At 43.6% G+C, this 20,959-nt stretch overlaps 1 protein-coding gene across 1 annotated transcript in view; it reads left to right on the top strand.

Moving 5' to 3' along the window:
* Nucleotides 1-20,959, top strand: part of LOC308081064 (NLR family CARD domain-containing protein 3-like) — a gene marked incomplete at its 3' end in the record, with an annotated part of 53,021 nt that overhangs the window by 29,875 nt on the left and 2,187 nt on the right. The window contains exon 9 of the mRNA XM_080457466.1: nucleotides 3,009-3,158. Coding sequence (XP_080313592.1) covers nucleotides 3,009-3,158 — 150 coding nt within the window. The remainder of the gene's footprint in view (nucleotides 1-3,008; nucleotides 3,159-20,959) is intronic.

Genomic DNA, 20,959 nt, shown 5'->3' with positions numbered 1-20,959 from the left:
TTCTTTCTTTCTTTCTTTCTTTCTTTCTTTCTACCTTTCCTGTTATGCTGAATAGTCAAGTTGAACCAAGTGCAGACTCAAACAGAGAGGCAGACAATATATAATAAATCTAAGTCTTTAATGCCAGCCAAGCAGAGCAACACAAACATGGTAAAAGGTGAAATGGTAAAAATCAAACAAAGAAACAGAACTAAAGCTGAAGTTTAGCTGGTTGGGCAGGCAAGGCGAGGTCTAGGGATCCAGCAACAACAGAGCTGGCAAACTAGTCACATACAAGCGTTGAGGCTTGGCTTCAACTAGAATAGGGATCCTAGAGTTCAAGTGGTTAACTCTCTCAGTGCCAATAAAATAAATAAATAAAAAAAACTCGGGATTTCTCGTTCTGGCACTGAGGGTATAACCCGAAAACTCGGGATAACTCGGGGTCTGGCACTGAGAGAGTTAATGTAAAAAAAACAAAGAAAAGGTTTTTAACACAAAAAGATTTGGCGGCCCCCCTGTAGTAACTCGGAGAGCCCCCTAGGGGTCCAGGACCCCCTGTTGAAGACCTCTAAAGCATTGGTTCTCAAACATTTTCATGTCAAGGACCCCCAAATTGACATGTATTTTGCTGCATCTGAAAATATGTTCTGCTAGGGACCCTCATAAGAGAACATGTTTGCATTTTTCAAGATGTATCCAAATGTTTCGAAAATACATGATAATAAAAAAATATCTAAAAGCTCAAAACGGGCAGTAATGGGATGTGTTGTGAGCTTGTAGATCGGATATAGTATAACATATAGTTTAAAGACGGGGTGCCGTGATTTTTTTCCCCCCTAAAACATAATCATCAGGTATTATGGTTATACTAGGAGGAAGATTTATTTCAAAAAAGTGTACAGAAATTGTAAAAAATATGTTTTTATGTGGACACGCCTCCAGTTCATTAAGTATACCTGGTTCTCACCTTAGTACCTCCTCCACCACCTTAGCACCGCCCACCTGTCCTAGTCCCTCCTCCTCCTCATGCCCACACCTGTTGTGTTATGATAATGAGGGGTATGTTTTTACACTAAAGGGCTGTTTTTCTATTGGCACGTTTGACCCTCAATGTTTCAGCCTCCAGGTAGAAACTCAAAATAGTCAGAGAAGACATAAAACACCATAAAAACACTTCTTAATGGCTTAATGAAGTTCTATCAACCTCATAGACACATGAAAAACAGAAAAAGTGCAAAACCATGGCACCACCTCTTTAACCCTTTAACACATTCACCGCCAAAGTTTATTCATAATAAAATCACCCACTGCCAGGGTTTTTAATCATTTTTTTATAGAAAAATTGTGAATTATTTGTCGGTTTATTTTTTAACATTGAAGTGAATGGATTTTTTTAAATATTTTTTTGTATATCTCCTAATTCGTTAGGGTTATAAATTTATACTCAAAAATTAGAGAAACATTTTAGGAATTCAAAAACAAAATAAAACAAAATAATTAAAAGGGGAGAATTCTCCCCTTTGGCGGTAAACTCCATTGACTGAAAAGGGGAGAATTCTCCCCTTTGGGACCGGGAACGCATCTGTGTGTTATTTTAAGATTTCATTGGCTATTCAAAAGATATACAAGCTCATAGCGCCGCGCTATGCCGCGCTATAAGCTTGTAGATCTGCTATTTTTGAAAAATCGTGAAAATATGTGCAAATCTTTGAATATATATATTTTAAGTGAATTTTATTTTACTCTGTTACAACTTTAGGGGGGTCCCTGGAACAATTTTTTTTTCAGATGGGGGTCCATGGCCAAATAATATATTTTTTTATTTATAAAAAAATACATATATATAATATATTTAAAATTATTATATAATATATTTATGATATTATAGCAACATTAGTTAGGATTTAGAACACATTTGTAGAATCCCACCCAGAAGCAAAGACCCACAATTTTCCCCCAAAATTCCAGATCTACAAGCTCATATCGCCTCACTCGTGCCGCACTATGAGCTTGTAGATCTGCTATTTTTGAATAGTACAAAGAAATCTTAAAATGACACAGATTATTTCCCGGTCTTAATGGGTTAAGTGTTTAAATTGTTCCTCGTTTTGCTGTGGGCCCCGTGGAACTCCCTCAAGGACCCTAGAGGTCCTTCGACCGTACTTTGATAACCGCTGCTATTATGCAAAAAATATGATTGTAATTTAAATCCTATATTATACAATTTTAGAAAGAATTATCTTGCGCTTTTATGCAAACATATCAGCACTCGAATGTTCAAACATTGGTGAATGTCACAATCTTGGTGAAAACTGCATTAGTGGGTCTTAGAAGGTCTTAAGAATGGTTGGTGAATGAGGCCCATTTAACAAAATAAAAATAACTAATGTTTTCAAATAATTGTAGTTGAGTAAAAAGTACAATATTTGCCTCTGAGATGTAGTGGAGTAGAGGTATGAAGTAAAAAATATTTATTTACTCAAGTAAATTAAAATTACCTAAACTTGTACTAAATTACAGAACTTAAATGTAGTTACTTTACACCACTGGTCTGTAATGTATTTTGCTCCAGCAGATGTCCTTCCTGTGTCTGTGACATCACTAGTTTCACTTGTCTTAAATTGTCCATCAATTGTCCTTTGTCCTGTTAGGTCTCATGTATACAATACTGTATATAAACTCTGTCCTCTCTGTTTGCTTGATCATCTGTTGTCAACCTGTTGCTGTCTGTTACCTGCATGTTGGAAGATTAAGTAAAGATTATTTAGGTTGTTACTCCTGCGTGTTGGAAGATTAAGTAAAGATTATTTAGGTTGTTACTCCTGCATGTTGGAAGATTAAGTAAAGATTATTTAGGTTGTTACTCCTGTCTGCCTGCTCTTTCCAGCTCTTGTCTTTCTACTCTAAAATCCTGACAGTCCATCCAGACCAGGTCCTTTAATAGGTGGTTGTAAGCAGGTTCTCTATCTAGAATAATGTATTTTATTGCAGACGATAAAACTTCTGGTGTTTTATTTTTCATTTAGACTGGTGAACTGCTGGTTGTCAGAGAGAAGCTGTGAAGTTCTGGCCACAGCTATCCGCTCTAATCCTTCTCATTTGAGAGAATTAGACTTGACCTTCAACGTCCTGCCGGAATCTGTTTTGAAGAACTTCTCTGGATTGGAAACTCTCAAGTGAGTAGACTTGGACTGTGTTCATGTTGGTTAGTGCAGCGATTCCCTTGTTTCATATTCCTGTGACTGGTAGGCCAGCAGGGGGGGGGGGGCATTCTGAATCCATAACATCCATTGTTCAAGTCTGTCTGTCTGTCTGTCTGTCTGTCTGTCTGTCTGTCTGTCTGTCTGTCTGTCTGTCTGTCTGTCTGTCTGTCTGTCTGTCCCTGTGTGTGTCCCTGTGTGTGTCCCTGTGTGTGTCCTTTTTATGCCCATATATGGAGTTATGTGTGAGGCATGCCCAAATATGCAGTCCAGGCTAGTCTATTGACCTCATAGAGCAGAATGTGGAGTTTCATCATAATTATGACACTCCATATATGGGGATTTGTGTATTTATCTGTATTGTTTAAGAACCATTCTGACCGACTTCCCACTCTCCACATTACTCCCTTAAACCGACCGGTCAGACAGTTGTTGAGTTATGCGACACACACACACACACACACACACACACACACACACACACACACACACACACACACACACACACACACACACACACACACACACACACACACACACACACACACACACACACAGATTCCTCTGGTTTATAGATAGATTTAAATTGTATGAATGAAGTAAGTAATAAGTCAGATAGTGGATGACACTAAAGTCACAGAACTCTCACCTCCTGTCAATAATGATGGAAGCAGACAGACATTTCAATGACAGAGAGACACATCATATGAGTTATATTCAGGGGTGTCGTGGAGATTTTTTTAACTGGCAGGACGGTATCTTAATGACGTCACACACACACACGTGCGTGTGCCTACATGTGCACATGCGCACAGAACAGCGAGGAGAGTAGACCAGCATTATAAAATATCTTCTAATGACCTTAATGTATGTGATTAATATTAGGTTTATGTTAGGTTTTAATATTTAGGTTAATAAAACTGAAACTAGAAAATAAAATCTCAAAAACAATGCAAATGCAATTAAGACTAGAATCGTTTCTGTTTAGAAACAATGTTTTAAATTCTAGTCTTAATTGCATTTGCATTGTTTTTGAGATTTTATTTTCTAGTTTCAGTTAATTCAATTATACACTATATATGTTTTAGACACACAAACACAAAAGTAGACTTAAAATAATCAGACAACTTGTGTTTACTTGAACTACTTTATTTTGGAAAAAGAAAAAAACAAGCATTTTTTTTCAATGTAATTAATTAGTTTCACAACATTCCAGGGAGCTTCCACCAACTCTTACGGGGCTTCTCTGACACTACAGATGCAACTCTGGTGCACTGGTTCTCAGCTGAGCGATGGGGCATTATCCACGTTTTCACATATGATGTGGGATTCCATTCCCTAAAAATATATATATTCAAAAACCCACGATTCCATTCCCTTCGAGGGTTAGGAATTTAACTTAATGAACATCAAGGACACTACCCGCGTAACCAGTAGTAACCGTGTGTGTGGTAACTTCACTCCAAGAAGGAACACACTCACGCTTTGATATCTTTGAGATTCTTTATCTTAAGACTCGCAGGTGACATACATGTACAGAACACTGTGGTGGTAACAAACATAGCTACATGTTAGCGGCTACATTTCCTATCTGCCGGTAGCACCGGAAGTAATTCCTTTTAACCCCCAAACCTGTGATACTGGAATTCATGGTTAACAGCTCCCTCTGCAGGTATGATGAAGAATAATAATAATAATAAATGTACTTTACAACACCTCTCTCCCCTTAGATTTCAACTTCCCCTTAAATGTTAAATACATCTGAAAAAGCAAAAACATTTATCTTTTTTTTCTCTTTTTTTTTTTCTTGTTACACCTTCACAGATTACACCAGTGCATCATTAGAGTCTTTTTTTTTTTTTATATGTATATATCAAAACCCAAATCTGTCGGGAGGTTTACGGGCACGCTGTGACCTGCGCACCACCCCGGGTGTTTCCGCAGTCACCACTGGCGATGGTGATTTGAGAGGGTCTGGTGGTGGGGACATGAGAGGGATCTGTGCGGGTGTGGGAGAATGTTCATCCTGTTCAGGGGGCACAGACACCTCTGCCAGTGTCTCTCGCTCGGGTACAGGCACAGTGGCACCTGTTCCCTCAATTGGGTAACTCACCAACGGTAACTGTGTGACTGTCTCTGTGTCTGGACCTGCGTCATAACGCAGGCGCACATGGTCCTGATGTCTGCGGAACTCCCGTCCGTCCCTCAGCTTGACAACATGTGAGACTGGACCACTCTGCCTAAGGATGACCCCAGGCAGCCATTTCTGGTTGTTGTTATGACTGAAATCCTTCACATAGACATTGTCACCTTTTTTTAACTGTCTCTCTCGTGCATGTTGATCATGTCCTTCCTTCATTTTCTCCTGTTTTCTCTCCACTTTTGCCTTCAGGTCGGGACGTAGCAGGTCCAATTTTGACTTGGGCCGACGCCCCATCAACAGCTCGGCTGGTGTGCGTCCAGTTGTTGTCTGTGGAGTGAGGCGATAATTAAACAAGAAACGTGATAGTCGTGTGCTAACAGAGCCTCCTGTCAATCGCTTCAGTCCTTCCTTCACTGTCTGAACAGCCCGCTCGGCTAGGCCATTTGAAGCAGGATGGAAAGGAGCCGTCCGGATGTGATGGATGCCATTCTGCTGCATGAACTCACTGAACAGCTCACTGGTGAACGTGGGGCCATTATCACTCACGAGAGAATCAGGCAAACCATGAACTGAAAACACTTGTCTTAGTTTGTCTATGGTCATGGGGGCTGTAATGTTGCTCATGATGTGAGCCTCTATCCACTTGGAATGAGCATCTACCATTATAAAGAACATATGTCCCATAAACGGGCCTGCAAAGTCCACATGTAGCCTAGACCATGGACGGTCTGGCCACTCCCATGGGTGAAGTGGTGCTGGTGGCGACATGTTCTGGTTGATCTGGCATTGTGTGCATGATTTTACCCTGTACTCCAATTCCAGATCCATTTTCGGCCACCAGACATAGGATCTTGCAAAGCTTTTCATTCGAGACACACCTGGATGAGTCTCGTGAATCTCCTCCACAATCCGTGGACGAGCCGGGGGCGGTGCGACCACTCTCGTGCCCCAGAGAATGCATCCATCTTGCAAACTCAGTTCTGTCTTGCGTTTTGCATAGGGTTTAAGGTCCTCACCTTCCACCACACTGGGCCACCCTTGCAACAAGAAAGTCTTAACTTGGGACAGGGTTGGATCTCTCTCTGTCCACTGCCGGATCTGTGTTGCCTTCACAGGTGTCTCTGCCACTCTCTGCAATGAAAACACAGTCTCGGGCGGCACATAAGTAGTAGCAGGTGTATCAGGTAAAGGCAGTCGACTCAGTGCATCAGCATTTGAATTATCTTTACCTGCTCTGTACACAATAGTATACTGGTATGCGGACAAGGTGAGGGCCCAACGCTGTATTCTGGCTGAGGCAAGCGGCGGGATGCATTTAGTCTCGCTGAACAGGCTCATCAGAGGTTTATGGTCCGTATGAATGGTAAATGGACGGCCATACAGGTACTGGTGAAACCGTTTTACAGCGAACACAATGGCCAGCCCCTCCTTGTCCAACTGTGAGTAGCCCCTCTCGGCGGCGTTCAGGGTGCGGGACGAGAAACCAATAGGCTTCTCAGAGCCATCCTCCATTATATGGGAAAGGACTGCCCCCACGCCGTAGGGCGAGGCATCACAGGCAAGCGTGATCTCTCTAGCTGGGTCATAATGAACAAGCAACTTTGTTGAGTGGAGGAGCCCTTTCACTGCCTTGAATGCTCTCTCCTGCTCTTCACCCCACTGCCACTTAGTGTCATTGTGCAGCAACTGGTACAGTGGGGCCAGGACCTGTGACAGGTCATGTAAGAACTTGCCATAATAATTTACCAGACCTAGAAAAGATCTGAGTTCAGGTACATTCTTGGGACTTGGTGCTTCTTTGATGGCTCGCACTTTGTCCTCCAAGGGCCAGAGCCCCTCTGCTGTGATCTTGTGACCCAGGTATGTTACACTGGGCGCCATGAACACGCACTTGCGCCGTTTCAAACGCAGCCCTGCGTCCGACATCTTCTTCAGCACCTGCTCTAGGTTAGCCAGATGCTCCTCCTCCGTGGCCCCTGTGATCAATATGTCATCCAGATACACTGCCACGTGAGGAATTCCCTGCAGCAAGGTGTCCATTGTTCTTTGGAAAATGGCGGGGCTGGACGCCACTCCAAACACTAGGCGGTTGTACTTGAATAACCCCTTGTGTGTGTTAATTGTGACAAACTCTCTCGACTCCTCGTCAAGCAGCAGCTGTTGATAGGCATGGCTCATGTCCAGTTTTGTGAAGAGCTTCCCCCCTGACAGGGTCGCGAACAGGTCATCCACCCGTGGCAACGGATACTCCTCCAGTGTAGAGCACTGGTTCACTGTCAGCTTGTAGTCGCCACATATCCTTGCCGTTTTGTCTTCCTTTAATACTGGAACAATAGGAGCCGCCCACCTTGAGAACTGTACGGGCTCTATGATACCCATTTTCTGCAAACGGTTCAGCTCCTCCTCCACAATACTTTTCATCGCATAAGGCACTGGCCTGGGCTTAAAGAACCGTGGCTTGGCATCCGAGTCCATATGCAGCTTCACCGACACGCCCTTCAGTGTGCCCAGCTCATCCTTGAACACCTCACTGTAGTTCTGCAGAATGTCCTCCATAGTGTGTGTACGGGCATATTTAATTTCATGCCAATTTAGGCGGAGTTTGCGAAGCCAATCGCGGCCCAACAGACTAGGCCCGCTCCCTGTGGCTATCACCAGCCTGGCTGTGTCTCTCTGACCTTCAGCTGCAATGTCCACATATATCACCCCTAAATGAGGTATGGGCTGTCCTGTGTAAGTCCTGAGCTTGAGTTTTGAGGGCCTGATAGGAGGCAGACTACGCCCCCATGACCCCCTGTAGGTCTCCTCACTTATGACTGAGGCAGTAGCCCCTGAATCAATCTCAAACTTAATGTCCTGCCCATTAACAGTAACTGTGGCATAATAAGGCTCAGATGGCTCCTCATCGGTTTCCACCCCAAACATATTATATGCACATGTGGCCTCCCCATCCTCCTCTTCTAGATGGTGTGTGGCTGCATGAAACGGCTGAGGTCTCCTCCCCCCAGGCTTAACTCTCCCCTTAGAGCTCCTGCACTTTTTAGATAAGTGGCCCTTTTTGTTACATCCATGACAGATAGCATCTTTAAACTTGCAGTCATTGGCATAGTGTGACCCCCCACACCTAAAACACTCCACCCGCCTTTCCTGCTTACCAGTCTCCTTCCTGACTTGGTACACTGCCACTGACTGCGATCCATTCCCTTTTTGGATATCCTTAGCATCACTTGCTGCCATTTCCATGCCTAGGGAAATGTCTAAGGCTTTCTGAAAAGTCAATGGTGGTGTTTCTCCCAGCAGGCGGCGCTGAATGGCGTTTTCACTAATGCCGCATACTAATCGGTCACGGAGCATGTCATCTAACACTGCCCCAAAATCACAATGTTCCGATAGCTGCCGTAGCTCGGCTACAAAGTTAGACACAGACTGACCTTGTCTTTTGAAATGACTGTGGAATTTAAACCGTTGGACAATAACAGAGGGTTTTGGGTTGTGGTGGTTTCCCACGAGCTGAACAAGATCATCATATGGAATATCTCCTGGTTTCCGTGGAGTGGCCAAGTTCCTTATCAGCTTATAAGTCTTTGCCCCACACACACTCAGGAGAATAGAGCGCTTTTTAGCCTCCTCAGTAATGTCATTTGCAGCGAAAAAGTGTCCCAACCTTTCCTCGTACTCCGTCCAGTCCTCGTTTCCCTCCACAAACTCACTGATTGTCCCAAACGTCGTCATCTGAACACGTTGTCCACCGGCCGCATTCACCGGCAATTCCACGTTTTCGTCACCGTTCTCCACGTCTCCGTTCCGTGTCGCGTCGTCGTCACTGCTACTGCTGCTCATAGTAATCCAACTTGAGCACGTAGTAATCCAGTTCACCTCGTCGCCAAAAATATGTGGTAACTTCACTCCAAGAAGGAACACACTCACGCTTTGATATCTTTGAGATTCTTTATCTTAAGACTCGCAGGTGACATACATGTACAGAACACTGTGGTGGTAACAAACATAGCTACATGTTAGCGGCTACATTTCCTATCTGCCGGTAGCACCGGAAGTAATTCCTTTTAACCCCCAAACCTGTGATACTGGAATTCATGGTTAACAGCTCCCTCTGCAGGTATGATGAAGAATAATAATAATAATAAATGTACTTTACAACACCTCTCTCCCCTTAGATTTCAACTTCCCCTTAAATGTTAAATACATCTGAAAAAGCAAAAACATTTATCTTTTTTTTCTCTTTTTTTTTTTCTTTTTACACCTTCACAGATTACACCAGTGCATCATTAGAGTCTTTTTTTTTTTTTATATGTATATATCAAAACCCAAATCTGTCGGGAGGTTTACGGGCACGCTGTGACCTGCGCACCACCCCGGGTGTTTCCGCAGTCACCACTGGCGATGGTGATTTGAGAGGGTCTGGTGGTGGGGACATGAGAGGGATCTGTGCGGGTGTGGGAGAATGTTCATCCTGTTCAGGGGGCACAGACACCTCTGCCAGTGTCTCTCGCTCGGGTACAGGCACAGTGGCACCTGTTCCCTCAATTGGGTAACTCACCAACGGTAACTGTGTGACTGTCTCTGTGTCTGGACCTGCGTCATAACGCAGGCGCACATGGTCCTGATGTCTGCGGAACTCCCGTCCGTCCCTCAGCTTGACAACATGTGAGACTGGACCACTCTGCCTAAGGATGACCCCAGGCAGCCATTTCTGGTTGTTGTTATGACTGAAATCCTTCACATAGACATTGTCACCTTTTTTTAACTGTCTCTCTCGTGCATGTTGATCATGTCCTTCCTTCATTTTCTCCTGTTTTCTCTCCACTTTTGCCTTCAGGTCGGGACGTAGCAGGTCCAATTTTGACTTGGGCCGACGCCCCATCAACAGCTCGGCTGGTGTGCGTCCAGTTGTTGTCTGTGGAGTGAGGCGATAATTAAACAAGAAACGTGATAGTCGTGTGCTAACAGAGCCTCCTGTCAATCGCTTCAGTCCTTCCTTCACTGTCTGAACAGCCCGCTCGGCTAGGCCATTTGAAGCAGGATGGAAAGGAGCCGTCCGGATGTGATGGATGCCATTCTGCTGCATGAACTCACTGAACAGCTCACTGGTGAACGTGGGGCCATTATCACTCACGAGAGAATCAGGCAAACCATGAACTGAAAACACTTGTCTTAGTTTGTCTATGGTCATGGGGGCTGTAATGTTGCTCATGATGTGAGCCTCTATCCACTTGGAATGAGCATCTACCATTATAAAGAACATATGTCCCATAAACGGGCCTGCAAAGTCCACATGTAGCCTAGACCATGGACGGTCTGGCCACTCCCATGGGTGAAGTGGTGCTGGTGGCGACATGTTCTGGTTGATCTGGCATTGTGTGCATGATTTTACCCTGTACTCCAATTCCAGATCCATTTTCGGCCACCAGACATAGGATCTTGCAAAGCTTTTCATTCGAGACACACCTGGATGAGTCTCGTGAATCTCCTCCACAATCCGTGGACGAGCCGGGGGCGGTGCGACCACTCTCGTGCCCCAGAGAATGCATCCATCTTGCAAACTCAGTTCTGTCTTGCGTTTTGCATAGGGTTTAAGGTCCTCACCTTCCACCACACTGGGCCACCCTTGCAACAAGAAAGTCTTAACTTGGGACAGGGTTGGATCTCTCTCTGTCCACTGCCGGATCTGTGTTGCCTTCACAGGTGTCTCTGCCACTCTCTGCAATGAAAACACAGTCTCGGGCGGCACATAAGTAGTAGCAGGTGTATCAGGTAAAGGCAGTCGACTCAGTGCATCAGCATTTGAATTATCTTTACCTGCTCTGTACACAATAGTATACTGGTATGCGGACAAGGTGAGGGCCCAACGCTGTATTCTGGCTGAGGCAAGCGGCGGGATGCATTTAGTCTCGCTGAACAGGCTCATCAGAGGTTTATGGTCCGTATGAATGGTAAATGGACGGCCATACAGGTACTGGTGAAACCGTTTTACAGCGAACACAATGGCCAGCCCCTCCTTGTCCAACTGTGAGTAGCCCCTCTCGGCGGCGTTCAGGGTGCGGGACGAGAAACCAATAGGCTTCTCAGAGCCATCCTCCATTATATGGGAAAGGACTGCCCCCACGCCGTAGGGCGAGGCATCACAGGCAAGCGTGATCTCTCTAGCTGGGTCATAATGAACAAGCAACTTTGTTGAGTGGAGGAGCCCTTTCACTGCCTTGAATGCTCTCTCCTGCTCTTCACCCCACTGCCACTTAGTGTCATTGTGCAGCAACTGGTACAGTGGGGCCAGGACCTGTGACAGGTCATGTAAGAACTTGCCATAATAATTTACCAGACCTAGAAAAGATCTGAGTTCAGGTACATTCTTGGGACTTGGTGCTTCTTTGATGGCTCGCACTTTGTCCTCCAAGGGCCAGAGCCCCTCTGCTGTGATCTTGTGACCCAGGTATGTTACACTGGGCGCCATGAACACGCACTTGCGCCGTTTCAAACGCAGCCCTGCGTCCGACATCTTCTTCAGCACCTGCTCTAGGTTAGCCAGATGCTCCTCCTCCGTGGCCCCTGTGATCAATATGTCATCCAGATACACTGCCACGTGAGGAATTCCCTGCAGCAAGGTGTCCATTGTTCTTTGGAAAATGGCGGGGCTGGACGCCACTCCAAACACTAGGCGGTTGTACTTGAATAACCCCTTGTGTGTGTTAATTGTGACAAACTCTCTCGACTCCTCGTCAAGCAGCAGCTGTTGATAGGCATGGCTCATGTCCAGTTTTGTGAAGAGCTTCCCCCCTGACAGGGTCGCGAACAGGTCATCCACCCGTGGCAACGGATACTCCTCCAGTGTAGAGCACTGGTTCACTGTCAGCTTGTAGTCGCCACATATCCTTGCCGTTTTGTCTTCCTTTAATACTGGAACAATAGGAGCCGCCCACCTTGAGAACTGTACGGGCTCTATGATACCCATTTTCTGCAAACGGTTCAGCTCCTCCTCCACAATACTTTTCATCGCATAAGGCACTGGCCTGGGCTTAAAGAACCGTGGCTTGGCATCCGAGTCCATATGCAGCTTCACCGACACGCCCTTCAGTGTGCCCAGCTCATCCTTGAACACCTCACTGTAGTTCTGCAGAATGTCCTCCATAGTGTGTGTACGGGCATATTTAATTTCATGCCAATTTAGGCGGAGTTTGCGAAGCCAATCGCGGCCCAACAGACTAGGCCCGCTCCCTGTGGCTATCACCAGCCTGGCTGTGTCTCTCTGACCTTCAGCTGCAATGTCCACATATATCACCCCTAAATGAGGTATGGGCTGTCCTGTGTAAGTCCTGAGCTTGAGTTTTGAGGGCCTGATAGGAGGCAGACTACGCCCCCATGACCCCCTGTAGGTCTCCTCACTTATGACTGAGGCAGTAGCCCCTGAATCAATCTCAAACTTAATGTCCTGCCCATTAACAGTAACTGTGGCATAATAAGGCTCAGATGGCTCCTCATCGGTTTCCACCCCAAACATATTATATGCACATGTGGCCTCCCCATCCTCCTCTTCTAGATGGTGTGTGGCTGCATGAAACGGCTGAGGTCTCCTCCCCCCAGGCTTAACTCTCCCCTTAGAGCTCCTGCACTTTTTAGATAAGTGGCCCTTTTTGTTACATCCATGACAGATAGCATCTTTAAACTTGCAGTCATTGGCATAGTGTGACCCCCCACACCTAAAACACTCCACCCGCCTTTCCTGCTTACCAGTCTCCTTCCTGACTTGGTACACTGCCACTGACTGCGATCCATTCCCTTTTTGGATATCCTTAGCATCACTTGCTGCCATTTCCATGCCTAGGGAAATGTCTAAGGCTTTCTGAAAAGTCAATGGTGGTGTTTCTCCCAGCAGGCGGCGCTGAATGGCGTTTTCACTAATGCCGCATACTAATCGGTCACGGAGCATGTCATCTAACACTGCCCCAAAATCACAATGTTCCGATAGCTGCCGTAGCTCGGCTACAAAGTTAGACACAGACTGACCTTGTCTTTTGAAATGACTGTGGAATTTAAACCGTTGGACAATAACAGAGGGTTTTGGGTTGTGGTGGTTTCCCACGAGCTGAACAAGATCATCATATGGAATATCTCCTGGTTTCCGTGGAGTGGCCAAGTTCCTTATCAGCTTATAAGTCTTTGCCCCACACACACTCAGGAGAATAGAGCGCTTTTTAGCCTCCTCAGTAATGTCATTTGCAGCGAAAAAGTGTCCCAACCTTTCCTCGTACTCCGTCCAGTCCTCGTTTCCCTCCACAAACTCACTGATTGTCCCAAACGTCGTCATCTGAACACGTTGTCCACCGGCCGCATTCACCGGCAATTCCACGTTTTCGTCACCGTTCTCCACGTCTCCGTTCCGTGTCGCGTCGTCGTCACTGCTACTGCTGCTCATAGTAATCCAACTTGAGCACGTAGTAATCCAGTTCACCTCGTCGCCAAAAATATGTGGTAACTTCACTCCAAGAAGGAACACACTCACGCTTTGATATCTTTGAGATTCTTTATCTTAAGACTCGCAGGTGACATACATGTACAGAACACTGTGGTGGTAACAAACATAGCTACATGTTAGCGGCTACATTTCCTATCTGCCGGTAGCACCGGAAGTAATTCCTTTTAACCCCCAAACCTGTGATACTGGAATTCATGGTTAACAGCTCCCTCTGCAGGTATGATGAAGAATAATAATAATAATAAATGTACTTTACAACAGTGTGCGTGTGTGAAGCCATGGTGCTGTGTGTGTGTGTGCTTTTATACCGTGCATGTACAGTTGGTGCCTACTGAGTTTGTCGTTTCTCACGTGACTCTCACGTTTCTCATTTACTCCACACAGCTAACCCATCTAACGCAGTACATTTATTTCCAAATACTACCACGAGGTGGCGCTTTGGAGTCACTAAACCCATGCCTTTTTTTTTGTTTCAGACAGACAGACAGACAGACAGACAGACAGACAGACAGACAGACAGACAGTACTGAAAATTGGCAATACTCCAGTAAACTAAAAATACCTACACATTTTACTTGAGTACAGGTACTTAGTTACTTTACACCACTGACAACGGTGTTGCGGCCCGAATATATTCAATCTGCCCTGCAGTGTGAGCTTGTGGATCTGCAAAGCGATCCTGATGAATCATGCTTAATAATGTGACGTTGTAGCCTACGTCTGGCAGAAGGGGTATAACGAGAATAAAGGTAAAATCATTCAAATTATTGAATGATTATAATTATAATGAGGACGGTAGGCTTTGCTACTGTACATGGTCAGTCTTGGAAGGGGGGGAAACCCCTCGTTTACGGTTTATTATGCCACCTAATAGCTTACATTTTGATTCATTCACTGTGAGAGTATCACAAATGTATGCCAAATATAAGGCGTTCTGTCTTGACTCTTTGGAGTTCCAGTAAATTTTTTAACTATCCATTTCTTAAATTAGCCTTTCATTATGTTCTAGCCTAGCCTGGTAAACCCCAGAAATCTCATTTGTATTTTATTTCAGGAGTGAGTCTGGCCTGCAGACCTATATGGGCAATTTGGCTGTGGGCTGGAGCTGGGCGGGGAGTAATGTAGCTTTGATGTCCAAGTGGCCCTTTGATGTCCAATTAAGCCACTTTAGGCTGCAGTGATTATCACCAGGAGTAATTGGTTTGTCTTTGATGTTAATGAGCAGCTTGTATGAAAGGTGTATTGATTAATGACGTGTGAACCACTCGGGTTCCACCTGATTGGCCTACCCCCGCTGTCAATCACAAAACAATGAGCGAGGACGCTGATTTGCTCGGTTATTTGGTAATGCACTAGAAACGCCCATACAAGCCTTCATGCCAGACTCACTCCAGGTAGTGATGGGAAAAACAGTTCATTTCGGTGAACGAATGATTCTCGTTCAGTTCACGGCAAAGACTCGTTCAAATGATTCGTTCACGTTCTTGTTCAGTTCCGCTTCAGGTCCCGGCGGAGCGTATGCGATGCGCTACGCTAACTGCATGAAACTGTGTGCATCTGATCCCACTGACTACACTGACATGACTGCACAGTCTACTCTGTACAGAAACACAGCACTGTCATTCACGATCTAATTGCACCATCTTCTTTGTAATATAATGTGTAGAAGTAATATATTTAAATTAATAATAAATATAAATAAATAATAAATAAATATGTAAATGTTTTTACTTTACTTGAGTATTTTCAATTATCAGTATTTTTACTTCTACTCAACTACATCTCAGAGGCAAATATTGTACTTTTACTCCACTACAATTATTTGAAAACTTTAGTTACATTACATTATAAAACATACATTTACCACTTTAGCCCTATTTTATATCTACAAGCTCACAACGCATTGTGAGCTTGTAGATCTGCTATTTTCAAACATTTTATTCATTCTGGTTACTATTATTATTTTGGCTATACTATGTGGTTGGCTGTGCAGATTGCATCTTGCATTCATTCTGAAACGTGTTAATTGTCCGTGACCTGACAATCATTAGTTGTCTGTATTTCTTTCATAGTTAAATGTCGTGCTATCTGGTCACCACCGGTCTTTTGTACAGGAACAATGAATACAACACTAACAACACAACAGCAGTGCTTCATTTCAATCCACAAAATTTGCAATGCATGTCCGCCTGTCTGTCGCGGGAAGCACGCTGAAGCTCCCGTCCTCCTGTGTGTGTGTGTGTGTGTGTGTGTGTGTGTGTGTGCGACCCTGCGGATCGGGGGGCGGGGCATGAACGAACCCGTGAACGCAACGGTTTCGAGTCATGAACGTATTCGTTCACGCTCATGGCAAAGAACTAGTTCTTATGAGCCAATCGATCATGACCGACACATCACTAACTCCAGGAATCAAATGGAAATGAGATTTCCGGAGGGAGGGTTTACCAGGCTAGTTCTAGCCCTCCATCTAATGCTTTAGTATATGATACCCGTTGTGAGCTTGTAGATCTGCTCTGACGCTGTGTGTGTGTGTGTGTGTGTGTGTGTGTGTGTGTGTGTGTGTGTGTGTGTGTGTGTGTGTGTGTGTGTGTGTGTGTGTGTGTGTGTGTGTGTGTGTGTGCGTGCGTGCACGTGTGTGCTTGTGTTGCGAGGCGCAGCGCAGCTCAGAAGCTCAGTTACTTTACACGGTGAAACCCCAAACGTCCCTAACTTCTTTAATCAGAACCTTAGCTTGAAGGTGCAATGAAAAATTGTTTTTGAGGGTGCAGTTAAAACAAATAAGTGGTCAAATAAAATGTGCATTTGGCAATGCCATTGAATTGTTGATTGTTTACTTATTATTTTTATATCCATAATAATTAATTTATTTATTCCCGTTCAAGTTGCATTCGAGTTGACACAGTGAAACACTATACCACTTTACACACACATCTACTACTACGCACAAAGGACGCAAATGATCCCATCCCTACCCCCAAACTGTAACAATGACACATCTCCACAGGGTCTAAGCCAGGTGTGAATAGACTAGAGAGACTAGAGAGAGAGAGAGAGAGAGAAAGAGAGAGAGAGAGAGAGAGAGAAGAGAGAGAGAGAGAGAGAGAGAGAGAGAGAGAGAGAGAGAGAGAGAGAGAGAGAGAGCGCGCGCTTCCAGTAGACTAGGCTACTGGTCCATTCCAACGAATGGTATGCAGTATGTTGTGTAGTTATATTATTTAGTCAAAAGCTCTTGTTAATCATTTTTAGCCTACTTTTATTTAAAAATAATAGCAGATCTACAAGCTCGCAAAGCATCATGATGCAACACTTTGTGAGCTTGTAGATCGGCTATTTTCACTACTTTTATGGGACACTGTTGTACAACTTCATTTGTGAAGAAAGAAAAACCCATTAACAGTTGAAATGTGGAAATACACCATTTCTGCCCATCCCTCTAACTTCATGTGGGCCAATTGGTGCATTAAAAATATCAAAATTGGCCCGCTGAATTTGTATCTGAACAAATGCTTTGATAGAATAGAGGAACTGTAGGGGGGAGGGGAACAGTGTAGTGTAGGCTACAGTATAACATTAACATAACCGGTTTGGCAAGAGACTGGACTAACCTTGCTAAGCTTGTAGATCTGCTATTTTCACAGTATTTATCTGTGGAACCGAATCAAACAAAATGGGGGTCCCCAGTATGGTTATTTTGGGGCGTCATGGCCTGAAAAGATTGAGAACCCCTACTTTAATGCAGTAAACATGAACGTAGCGTTAACCGTGGTGAAGTGTTGGATAATATTCACCCGCAGCTGAAAAGGGCAGAAAATAAAATATGTCCGCGAGAGGGAAATTATTTTTTATTTACTCCACTGCGCCCTCTACAGATCTGGAGGATTTGAACTTACTATTAAACAAATCTGTAGAGGGCACTGTGGAGTAAATAAAAATAATTTCCGTCTCGGGGACATATTTTATTTTCTGCCCAAAAAGTGTATTTTACAGAGTAGGTGGGGTGCTGAGAGGCTTCCCACCTCCGAGAATAGACTTTCAACAACACAAAACAGCCTTTGTTTCGGTGAGTAGCGAAATGGTTTTGTTTATTTTCACTACTGTTGGAGCCCTCGCAGGGCAGTGGAATTCCTTGTACAAGCGCAGAGCCTAACGCTCTGAACCAGGGCTAGGTTTAACGAGACATATGCAGCGTATATGAAAATGCGACGTTTATTAAACGTGCTGTCACAGATGATCCGATCATCTTATAAAAAATGTAAGCATATGCCAAGATAACTGAGACTATATAGCTGATGATGAGCTAAATTTGTTTAATGTTTAAGTTTTTATTTTTAAACTTTATGATGAACGCCACACACAGCTTTGTGCCTCGTCATGTATTATTTTTATATTTGTTATAACAATGTGCTTATAAACTAAACTAAATTAAACTTTACAGCAATATGGAAAAAAACGAAAATATCTTATATAATATATAATAAATATATTTCATAGAATAACCGAATATCATTTTGAAAACGGTTAATAGGGGCAGCCTACTAGGAGCGTTGCTTTATTTTACTGTTACTTTATTTTATTTATTTATTTATGCAGGAGCGCGAGGTAATAAATGTCACATCGTGTACTGTATGCAACAGACATGATATCTCTCTGTCTTTCTAGGAAAAACATACAAACCCCAAAACAAACACATTTTCAATTCAAATGAGCTTTTTGATTGATTGAAAATTTTATTAGGCAAAATAATGTAAAACAACACAGTTACATTTATAATGCTTTAGTCTAAAAGGTCCGGCCAAAAAAGTCCTTGCGGACTTGTTTCCGTTGGGGTCCTTGAGTTAATTTAATAGACATATATAGTAGCAACCAAACAGTTCAAAAATCAACATGAAAATACAGATAATACAGAAAAAAATACCACTATGTACAAAAAAAGCATTTAAAAAATATATGTACAAAAAATTATAAAAAAGGGGGTGGGGGAGCATGGAAAAATAAAAATTATATACAAAAAAAGCATGAGGAAATACAAAATATGTACAAAAAGAGGAGGGGGGGGGGGGTCGTCTGTCTACAGGGAAACTGGTACTAGCTCCTCTTTCGGCCTCCAGAAAGATGGGTTTTTAGGGCTGTTTTGAATGAGCCCAGCGAACTGCATTTTTTGAGGGATGGGGTTAGACTATTCCATTCCTTGGTGGCTGTGCTATAGCTATTGGTATAAGAAAACATACGTTTACATTTCCAAAGCAAGTGTCAAAACATAATACTAAAGTGTAAAGTAAAGTATGTAGAGTTTGGAGAGAATACTGTAACTAGTAACTAAAATATTCTTGCAGTCTGTGTGTGGGCCTTAGCCTGGTAAACCCTCCCTCCGGAAATCCGGAAGTTATTCCCCTTCAGCCAATTGCAGTGCATTTTTACCACCTCCGCGACTAATGTGACGCAACGGGACTTTTGAGATGGCCATGCCCAAAATAGGTTGCCTTATTCGGATACATGCGTGTCACTGCCCGCCCCGGCCGGTTCTCTGATCTTTTTTTTTTAAATAGGCTCTGTCATGATTAATTGACCACATATATGAAGTTAAACAACTAAATTCTATCCAAACGATATCTTATAAGTAAATTCCGTGCCTCAAAAAATAAGTTTGAGAGCTTTTTGAAGTTCTAAAACAGCGGAGAAAACTGCCCACATAAACAATGGCTGCCGTTCGTGTTTGGTCGGCTGCACTCAGGCTGCACTCGGGTCCATTCGGGCTCACTCGAACTCGCCACCTGAATGGTCAACTTTTACTGTAAATCACAGAACGATGAGCAACGACGCTGATAGGCTCGTTTTTTTGGTAATGCGCTAGAAACGCCCATACAAGCCATCAGGCCAGACTCACTCCTGGAATCAAATGAAAATGAGATTTCCGGAGGGAGGGTTTACCAGGCTATGTGGGCCTTGCATGGCCCTGCATGCAAGGAGCAGTAAGGCAGTAGACCGCTGCTGCCCCTAGTGGCACAGAGTGGAAATCACACAAGTCATGCGTGACACGCGTGAAATGCCCCAGGAAAAACGACAAACTCAGTAGGCACCAACTGTATGAGGACGGCAGGACGCTCACCGCCAAACCTGTTATGCATAGTAGCCATTTGTCTAGCCTACTTGTCTGGTCTAGGGGGCGCACGCGTGGACGTGCGTGCACCATCCTGTGGTCGTGCGTGCGCTGTGCACGTGAAGATATTACTGGCTAAACGCCGTCCTACCCCGTTTGGCCTCCAGGACACCACTGGTTATATTCAACACTGGCAACAAACGTTTTGGACATCAACCAGTGGTGGAAAAAGTACTCAGATGTTTTACTTAAGTAAAAGTATCAATACTGCTATATAGAAATACTCCGTTACATATAAAAGTCCGGAATTCAAAATCTTACTTGAGTAAAAGTACAAAAGTATTGGTATCAAAATGTACTTAAAGTACCAAAATAAAAGTACTAAAATGTTTGAAAATAGCAGATCTACAAGCTCTCAACACGTTGCAATGTGACGCGTTGTGAACTTGTAGTTCTGCTATTTTCAAATAGCCTATGTATAACCTTGAATTGGTTGAAGAATAGGGCTGAAGTGGTTAATGTATGTTTTATAATGTAATCATTTATATCTGCAAAGTAACTAGTAACTAAAGTTGTCAAATAAGTGTAGTGGAGTAAAAGTATAATATTTGCTTCCGATATGTAGTGAAGTACTGAAGATTGGAAATACTCCAGTAAAGTAAAAATTACCTCCAAATTGTACTTAGTTACTTTACACCACTGACATCAACCAATTATGTGTGTGTAGTTCAAATACAACTAGATGTTTATTATTTTGTTTCAAATTAAATGAGAGATTCAAAGCTAAAAATGAGACATAATTTGCATATTATTGACCCAACAGTTTTACATCTTATATGTGAATGTGTAAACTGTAATAGAATAGTGTTACTGTCGGGCAGAACCCTTGTATCTCCATATTTCATTCAGTTCAGTTTTCTATCATAAATTAATGCTATTGGTAATTTTTAACCACTTGAGACATAATATAATACTTCACTTTATGACTGTCATGTAAAAGCAGCAAAAATAACTGATGTACAAGCTCACAACAACGTGTCACATCACCT

This window comes from Gymnoscopelus braueri, assembly GCF_963280865.1.
Source record: "Gymnoscopelus braueri genome assembly, contig: SCAFFOLD_256, whole genome shotgun sequence".
Taxonomy (NCBI): domain Eukaryota; kingdom Metazoa; phylum Chordata; class Actinopteri; order Myctophiformes; family Myctophidae; genus Gymnoscopelus; species Gymnoscopelus braueri.
The sequence above is the reverse complement of the archived record's forward strand: the minus strand, read 5'-3'. Positions and strand labels throughout refer to the sequence as shown.